The following is a 9,480-nucleotide window of genomic DNA, read 5'->3' as shown; positions in this document are numbered from 1 at the left end:
CCACCCTTCCGCGTCGAGCGCACGAGGGTGCAAAGGCGGGCAGCCAGAAGCGAGCTCCCGCCGGGGAGCGGGTGCCCGCGACAGCGCTCGCGCATCTACGAGGCTCCTCCTTTAGCCCCGCCCCAGTCCGCCCACCCCTTCTCCCGCGCGCGGGCTCCGCGCGCACCGAGCCGCGCGCGTGCGCGCGCGTGCGCAGGCCAGAGCTCCACGGGGGCGGACCTCGGCCACCAACGAAAGCGTCCGCCTAGGCCCGGATTAACCCTTTCTCTGCTCGCCCGCTCGGCGGCCCGATCGGGTTCCGTGCTTGCGCAAGCCGGTGGCGCGCCTTCCCCCAGCCCGCACCGCGCATGCACGGGAAGGGGAGGGGGGGGTACCGCCGGTGGGGGTGTTCGCGGCCGGCAAGACATTCTGTGCTCGTGCAGGAGGGCTTGCTACCATCAGGGACGTGCACGACTTCCCTCACCCCGCCCCCTCCCAAAACTAAAAAAAAAAAAAAAACCAAAAAAAAAATCCAAACCAAACACATTACCACCCCCTGTACCCCGACGCCCCGAGTCCATCCTGCCCCCGGCCTGCGTGTTAGTGAGCGCGGGGAGCCCCCGGGGCGCTCGGTAGTTGAGCCTGGCTGCAGGTAAGCGCGGGCGCGGGTGCGGAAGGGGCCGCGGGCCGGCTGCGAGCGGGGGCGGCCGCCGCGGGCGCGGTGGGGCGGCCCGGAGGAAGCGCGTTCTCGCTCCGCTCTGGGGCACCAGCCAGTTCTCGGGTGTGCGTGCGGCCGCGGGCGGCGCGGGGCGAGCGTGGCCAGGCGTGGGCCGGCGGGGCCGGGCTGGGCACGGCCGGGCGGCGGGGGGCCGCGCGGGCCGGCGGGCGAGCTCGGGGCGCGGCGGGCGGCGGCGGCGCGCGCTCTCGCCGAGCTCGGCGCCGGCCCTCATGGCCGCCCGCTTGCACCGCCGCAGTGCGCCGCGGCGGGGTGGGCACGGCCTCGAGCCCGGCGCCGAGCGCGGGCCGCCGGGCGCCGCCCCTCGGGGCCGCGGGAGCCGCCGCGCCCGCCCCTACCTGCTGGGAGGAGGATGCCCGCACCCCGCGCACGCCCGCCCGGCTGCGCCCCGCCGACTCCGGGCGCCCGTCCCCGGGCCGCGCGCCACCTCCGCCCCCGGCCGAGGGAGGGCGGGGGAGGTCCCGGCGCGAGCCGGCGGGGCGCGAGCGCCGGGCTCGCGGGCGGCGCGGCGCGGCGCTCGGCTGGGCTCCCGGGCGCCGTGTCGCTCCCGGTTCGGGGCCGGCCTACCCCAGCCCCGCCGCCCCGAGCCGCGGTCCATTGGTCCCAGCCTCGAGGGAACGCGGCCTCTTGCCACTGTGCGACCGGAGCGCGGGGGCTTTTGTGTCGGAAAGCCTCCCTCCACATGGCCTGCCCGCTCCCGCACCCCACGGGCTGGAGGAGCTGAAGCGAGGGCCCCGAGTCTTCCATGCGCCCTTGCTGCTGCGCTGCGCTGCGCCCGTGGCCGCCTTCCCCTTTCGGAGCTGAAAGTTTTTAACAGGGAAGTCGTGCGGCGGCCCATGGCCGCGGACTGCAGGGGTGGGGAAAGCGCCTGCTGCCGGCTTTGGAAGTTGGGCTCTTGTAGGGACCCACACCCGCTCCTCACCCCTGCTCTGCAGTTGGGGTGGGTCTCGGCGCTTTGCAGACGCGCTAGGAAAGTCTAATTTGATCCTCGTTGTGCAGTGGGTGCTACGGCACAGGCGTACCTGAAAGGAACAAACGGCACATCCAATTAATAAGAAAAATGGTGCGCTATTCCTTGCAGGTCCTCAGACATATTCAGAGAGAAGGATGGCAAACCTAGCTCTCCCCCCCCCCAAAAAAAGAAAAGAATTATGTTAAGCACGCGAATGTGTTGCCATGGCTACCATCAACCCACTGTACTTCCTCGTCCCAAGCACTTGCTAGCCCAGGAGACCTAGGTAAAGTTGGGCACTGAGGACAGTTTTCTCTGGGTCCCTTTCCCTGTGGGGACGACTAGAAGCCAGGCTGCCTTCAGGGCACAGGGAGGCAGGGACAAACGGAATGCTGGAGTTGGAGGCATCCTTGGGAGTAATTTTGCCAAGTTCATTTTCATTCAACAAATTCATTTTTCTGAAGAGGGAACTTTGAAATGATTTTCCAGGTGCCGGTCTTGCATGACAATTTTGAAATTCAGACGTTAACAGCCCGGTCACTTGCTCTTAACTACACCAAACTGCATTTGTGGCCACTGCAGAGAAAGATTTCAATGTTTTCCAGGTATTAGTATACAGATCTTCGAATGCAGCATGCTATTCTAACTAAACTCACAACCTGAAAACTTTTGCTCCTCCCTGCAGGGATTAAAGTAAAAACAACAGGATCTCTCAAGTGTAGTTTTAAAGACCAGTGTGGTTTAACTGATGTGTGTTACATCACACACAGTGGGTGGCAAGGAAGGCACTATTCTCTTTCCTTCCATGTTAGCGCAGTAACTGCTATGTGTACTTTACAACTTCTCTGTATTTATAAATATATACTCCTATGACTAGGAGAAACCCAGAAGAATCGATGCATTTGAATTACGGTGTTGGCAAAGAAAATTGGAAGTCTTGAGGCCTGCCGGGAGAACAAACAAGTCTCTCGTGGAAGGATTATGACCAGCTCCCTGGAAGCGAGAGACTTCCTTTCACACACTTTGCACATGATCAGGACAGATGAGGCCTTAGAAAAGGACGTCTTGCTTGGTAAAGTAGGTGATCAGCAAAAAAGGCCACCAAGGAGATGATTGACATGGTCGCTGCAATAATGATTCTGTATCCGATGCAGGACCACGCAGTATTTCATTCTGCTGTACGTAGGGTCACCGAGTCCCAACTGACTTGACAACACCGAACAACAATAAAAATGTGAAGGCTGCATAAAAGCCACCTGATTCCTGCTCATGTCACCCTGTGTGTGTCAGAAGAGAACTGTGTTTCATGGAGTTTTCGATGGTTGATTTTTGCCAGGAGAAGAAACTTGTCAAGTTTTCTTCTGAGGTACCTCTGACTTTAAACCGTCCTCCTTTCAGGTGTTAACCATTCGCACCACCTAGGGCCTTGAGAGCAGGAAGTGCTGGAGGTGAGGAGTGTTTATTGGCTTTCCCTTAATCTGTATCGCTGTCAACATCTGAGCAAATATTGACGTGGATGTAGAAGGAGATATTAGCGATTCTTCCACTGTTCTTCCGCTTATCAATCTGCCTACATAGTACAATCCTTACCCAGACCGCTCACACCTGCTCAGAGCTGGGCCTGACACTCCCGGCGACCCTCCTGTGTGCTCACAACTTGAGCATGGGTGTATATATGTGCAAATGGCAAGACCAAAAAGGAGAGTTAATTTTTTTAAAAGCGTGAAACCATTCTTGGCTGGGATTTGGGATAGAGGAAGAACCTCGCTCACTTGTGTCTGCTCTTTTCTCTTGCAGATCTGGCTTGTGACTAGTCAGAAGTATTCTGCTCTGAAGAATTTGGTATTTAAAGCGTTGAGAGAATAGCCTTCAGTTGTTCATGGTAATTGTGACTTTGGATATTAAATCTTGAGATGATGACACGGTGTTTGTTTTAAATATAGCTCTTTCCATTTTGATTGTACATTAGCATTTCTCCTTCTTTAGGGAGGGTACTTATTTCCCCCATGTTTATACTTTGTTGAATTCTCACATTTAAGAGAGGAAAGCAGCATTTTCCCAAAGAAACCATATAGATCACATTGTTTTTAAGAGATAATATCTTAAATATGGCAACATGTCCTCTATGCCAGTCATAAATCTCTTTTGCTTATAGGATACCTGAGTTCTTGCGGCTCTGGCCAAGTGCGTCTGCTCTTGGTGGTCCTTTGATCAGGGAGAAGGAAGCCGTCCTGCACTGTCTTTCCAAATGCCATCTAATTCTCCAAGGGTCATAGAAAATACCCTCATTCAAAAGTGGGAAAACTAGAAGACAATTCTTAATAGACTTTTGGCCTTAATGCCCGTTTCTGGTGTAGCCTCAATGATCTGTATCTCCGCTGAAAGTTTAGTGGGACAAATCCGTCCCCCCTTCCAGGCAGAAGACCAGTGCACCTCATGCACAGTCAGTACTGGCTGATCAGTGGAGGCTTGCATGTTGCTATAACGCTGAACAAGTTATAGGAGAGCTTCCAGACTCAGCCGGACTTGAAAGAAAGGCTTTATGATCTGCTTCAGAAAAGCAGCCGGTGAAAAACCTGTGCATCACAGTTGCTGGAGCCTCATCTGCTCGTGGAAGCAGCACAGTGGCGGCCAGCATTTTGCTCTTTTTTCTATCTTGCAAAGATTTCTTTGTATTTGCGTCAGCATTTTGTTCTTTTGTGCTGCTGGCTCGGGCATCCAACCACAGCAGTCAAGATGTGTAGTCTGAGCACTATTGTTATTTTCCTTAATTGTCATCCGTACCTGACATTAGAGTGGACACACGGACAGGACTAGAGAACCCTTTCCTTGTTTCTTACACTTTTAAGTTGAGCTATTTGTCATTAATACCCGTAGTTGTTAGGAAGCAGAATTGCTTGGATTGGAAACCTAGCTCCTCCACCTACTTGAACACGGCGTAATTTCCTAAACTCATCCTTGAAGTAGAGATAATAGTGCATCACACCCCTTATTAAGCAGTGTCCATAGAATGGAGTGGGACTCAGGAAAACCCAGCAAGTGCCCAGAGAGCTTTGCTCTGTCTGGCTTTTAGTGCCGCATATTTAGGGAGCAAATTGCCAGGCTTTTCTTCCAGGCACTTCTGGTTAGATTTAAACTTCATCCGCATTTTGGTTAGCAGTGAAGTGCATTAACCATTTGCACCGCCCTGAGACTCCACTACTACAACTGCTACTACTACTGTGCGATGCTCAGCGACCTGAAAATTCACGGAAGTAACAATATGGAAGTCCATAGGTGGGACTGCGCTTTTCTACTCATATTTCTTAACATTGACTTCCCGAGGTCTTTCGGTGCCAGGACTTTGTCAGATATTAAATTTATCTTGCTATGTTTCCTATATGGAAAATTATCGTGTATACTTACCCAACTTTTTAAAAATCTTTTTTGTAGGAGTTTTTCATCAGTATGTCTGAAACCATTAAATATAATGACGATGATCATAAAACTCTGTTTCTGAAAACACTCAACGAGCAACGCTTGGAAGGAGAATTTTGTGACATCGCCATCGTGGTGGAAGATGTGAAATTCAGAGCACACCGATGTGTCCTGGCCGCCTGCAGCACCTACTTTAAAAAGCTCTTCAAGAAGCTCGAGGTTGATAGCTCTTCCGTAATCGAAATTGATTTTCTTCGCTCGGATATTTTTGAAGAGGTCCTGAACTACATGTACACAGCCAAGATTTCCGTCAAAAAAGAAGACGTCAACTTAATGATGTCGTCAGGCCAGATCCTTGGTATCCGCTTCTTGGATAAACTCTGTTCCCAAAAGCGGGACGTCTCCAGCCCGGAGGAAAGCAACGGCCAGTCCAAGAGCAAGTACTGCCTGAAGATCAACCGGCCCCTGGGCGATGCGGCCGACCCGCAGGATGACGACGTGGAGGAAATTGGAGACCAGGACGACAGTCCTTCTGAGGGCACGGTGGAAGGCACCCCGCCCAGCCAAGAGGACGGCAAGTCCCCCACGACGACGCTCAGGGTGCAGGAAGCGATTTTGAAAGAGCTGGGGAGCGAAGAAGTCCGCAAAGTCAACTGCTACGGCCAAGAAGTAGAGTCCATGGAGACCCCGGAATCAAAAGACTTGGGGTCCCAAACCCCGCAGGCCTTAACCTTTAATGACGGAATGAGTGAAGTGAAGGACGAACAGACCCCAGGCTGGACGACCGCCGCCAGCGATATGAAGTTCGAGTACCTGCTGTACGGGCACCACCGGGAGCAGATTGCCTGCCAAGCCTGCGGCAAGACGTTTTCAGACGAAGGCCGCCTGAGGAAGCACGAAAAGCTGCACACGGCCGACAGGCCGTTTGTTTGCGAGATGTGCACGAAAGGGTTCACCACGCAGGCCCACCTGAAAGAACACCTGAAAATCCACACGGGGTACAAGCCTTACAGCTGTGAGGTGTGTGGGAAATCGTTCATTCGCGCCCCAGACCTCAAGAAGCACGAGCGAGTCCACAGTAACGAGAGGCCCTTCGCCTGCCACATGTGTGACAAGGCCTTCAAACACAAGTCCCACCTCAAGGATCATGAGCGGAGACACAGAGGGGAGAAGCCGTTTGTCTGTGGCTCCTGCACCAAGGCCTTTGCCAAGGCCTCCGATCTGAAAAGGCACGAGAACAATATGCACAGCGAACGGAAGCAAGTGACCCCCAGTGCCATCCAGAGCGAGACCGAACAGTTGCAGGCAGCGGCAATGGCTGCCGAAGCCGAGCAGCAGCTGGAAACCATCGCCTGCAGCTAGAGGTGATGGATGCACCAGCGCTCGTTGCCCGGCAGGCGGAGATCAAGAGGACTTGGATCCTAATCACTAAATGCCCGTGGGGGTGGGCGAGAAACTCTCGTGGCTCTGGACTCTATTGGGCTCCAGGCAGTACTGGGTTAGGGATTTTTAAAACTTTTCCAGGATACATGTTCCTAGGTTCTGAACAAACCACTGTCCTGCCTGGGGTCTAGTATTAACATTGCCAGCAAGTTCTTTGTAGCCCTCCTACCCCACCCCCTTTTTTAATGGTTTTAATTTGAGAACTCTGGTGTCTAGTTTAAAAGTGAGAAACTTCTGTTCTATTTTTTAAACCACTCACGCTGCACTGTGAGTGCACCGTACAGAATCATGATTGAGTAACTTGATTTCTTAATCATCACACCGATATGTGACTTACGGTCCAAACAGCAGTTTTAATAACAAAAGTGTGCTCCACACAGATGCAGAAAATACTGGTGGTTCGTTGACGCCGCGAACACTGCGCAAATATACAAAATAGAGACTGGTATTACATTTATGTTTGATTTGCTGATTTTTTTTAATCAATGTTTTCACTTTCTGTGAGTGTGGACAAACAGTGGTTGCTTTGCTGAGGTGTTTCTTTCTCCAATTGGATTGTCCCATACCTGCTCTGAAAGATGTACCGGAGGCTGAACAAACCCCTAGATATGGTGGCCTCCGGCCGAGTTCTTAACGTTCCCCATTTTTGGTCACTGCTCTTTTGCCAAAAGCGGGGCCAGCAGTGAGAAGAATAGTAGAGGGTAAATTAGAGCCTGGGGAAGGCTTGCCACATTTCCAGCAATCCCAAGATCTAATAGATCAAAGTGATTGCTCCTTGCTTTTGAAACTTGGTTTTTATTTTCAATCAGAATTAAAACAAGCACAGGTATGCTTCTTCAAACACATTTGAATAAGTTACCAGAAAGCCTTTGAACCTGGGGCTCTCTGCAGCACCTGTAAGATCCCTAAAAGTGATGCAATATGCTTGATGAATAATGGTAGACTATTAAGTGTGTAAATAAGATAGAACTGTCCGTTTTATGTATTTCAAGTAAAAGTAGACGGCTGCACTTGTTTTGCACATTGGATTAAAGTAACTTCCATCGCAGTGAGCATCAGAATGTTTTAACCAATGTTAAAGATTGTCAGACCAAATGCCTATGTTTTTGAATTACATTTCATCACAGGTGACAGTTTTAAATAGAAGTTGATTGGCTTTTCCTAGCCACAAATTCGAGTGAAAATTCTGTTACAGTTTTGGTGTACTGAATGTTCCTTTTAACGATTTCTTTAGGAATATACTGAAATGCCAATAATAGGTTGAATTATGTTCTGTAAAAAAGTACTAATCTGTTTTTTTAGAATATGTACAATTTTAGGAATATGTCAACTTTTAATTCATTTTTTTTGTTGCTAGATTTTTTTTTCAAATATACATTAAAGTAATTTCATTTCATAGTTCGTTGCATTTACACCTGTGATTACTATTGTGGGAGAAATTTTGTTTTGTTTTTTAATTGGCATTTATGTTATGCCCAAGGTTTTAGGATGAAGATGCTGCCTTTTAAAGAATTTATTTATTGGTCAAATGTTTAATTTAGTTTAATTTAATTGTTATTTTAAAAGTTGTTGTGTACTAAAAGTAGTCCTGTCACTGTGTTTCTATGCTGGTAGTTGAAGGGGAACTGATTGATGTTCCTAGGCTGCTTTAACCAAAGCAAGGGAAAAATAATTTAACATCCTGTCTAGTTACTTCAACCAACCATTTTCTGGGCCTTCATTTTTGTATATAAAAGAAAATATGCTTATATCGTTCCTGTTTTCATTTTTTCATAACTGCTTTTCACGCAGCCATCTCTCCCCAAAATGAGATTTCTGTACGTTGTTTATTATGTTTGACAGGGTTGCGAGGTCCGAGTTTGGTATTAACCCTAACTGAAATGTAATCATGGTGGGGCACACACACACCTTCCCCACCGAAGGGAGCTTAGTGTTCAGCACTTCCTTTGTGTTGTGCAGGAGTTTCTCTTTGGGGGCAGAAGCGTGTCTCTTTCGTGTTGCAATTTCTAGCTGCACTCCTGGGTTCCTGTGTGTGTTAAAGGGGTGTCTTTTTAGCTTATTCCTTAGAGTCATAGCATGGCTGTTCTGCTTGCGGGGCCCCAGTTACCACGATGGCCTCTCTCCTGACCTAATGTCCTTGGATAATAACCCTGGGATGAGGTCAGCATGGTGGATTCTTCAGGAGGAATTAACTTCTGGGATATGCTTACCCCAAATCATTGCGTGGGGAGGAAGAACATTTTGAAGTGTGAATATTGTTTCCTCTACTTGATTTACAAATCAACTTTTCCCTATTTGTCCAAAGAGATCCTCAAGCTTGATATTAGCCGCCTACATGCTCCCTTGCACTGTATTAGAACTGATTGAGGGAAGGAATTTTAGAAAGCCTGGAATTCAGATAATTGGCCTACTAATTAACTTAGCCAGTAATTTAGAATTGCTAGAGATTATTGAGGGCACCATCAAGTGAGGGATGGAGGAGTGTGATGAGGGATGGTGGTAACAATTTTCCGAATTTCCCCCAGTGCAGTGGATTAAGTCGTGTGAGGTTATCTGTAACTCATTTTGAGTTCATTTCCATGTCGTAATGCTTTGTGGTGATTACTTTTCGGTTTCTCCGGTGGGTAATACCTCACTCAGTTCTTGCCTTCGAACCAGAAAAAATTCACACCAAAGTCTGGTTTGCGGTCCAAGAGGGTTTTTAGAAAGAATGGAAAAAGTTTCAGATTTTACAGTCTCAAAAGAGTATATGCTTTTGCGGGGGAGTGTGCCAAACTGGGGCTCGCCACTGAGCATGCGCAACCTCCTGGGGCTGCGCTCCCGCCCGTGGTGACCTGAGGCCAGAGACCCCTGCAGGAGCAGGCTCACAAGGGCTGAAGGGCAGGCCTTCCCACTGCCAAGGTATTTTAGACCTCTGGCTGGGGAGGCGGGGTCGACCGTATTGGTTGACCCC

General features: G+C 50.1%; 1 protein-coding gene across 2 annotated transcripts; it reads left to right on the top strand.

The window, feature by feature from the left end:
* Positions 1-388: 388 nt before the first annotated feature.
* On the top strand, positions 389-8,265 carry ZBTB14 (zinc finger and BTB domain containing 14). Of its 2 annotated transcripts, none has more exons than XM_075532856.1 (3): positions 389-631; positions 3,465-3,549; positions 5,100-8,265. In XM_075532856.1, exons 2-3 carry the CDS (start codon positions 3,547-3,549, stop codon positions 6,444-6,446), a joined length of 1,350 nt encoding a protein of 449 aa, XP_075388971.1. In that variant the 5' UTR covers positions 389-631; positions 3,465-3,546; the 3' UTR covers positions 6,447-8,265. The 2 variants fall into 2 exon arrangements, with proteins under 2 accessions (XP_075388971.1, XP_075388972.1); XM_075532857.1 differs by lacking the exon at positions 389-631 and adding an exon at positions 1,265-3,115.
* The last annotated feature ends 1,215 nt before the right edge of the window (positions 8,266-9,480 follow it).

Source organism: Tenrec ecaudatus, chromosome 15 (genome assembly GCF_050624435.1).
Source record: "Tenrec ecaudatus isolate mTenEca1 chromosome 15, mTenEca1.hap1, whole genome shotgun sequence".
NCBI lineage: Eukaryota > Metazoa > Chordata > Mammalia > Afrosoricida > Tenrecidae > Tenrec > Tenrec ecaudatus.
Note: the sequence above shows the minus strand (reverse complement) of the source record. Positions and strands in the feature narration are given on the sequence as shown.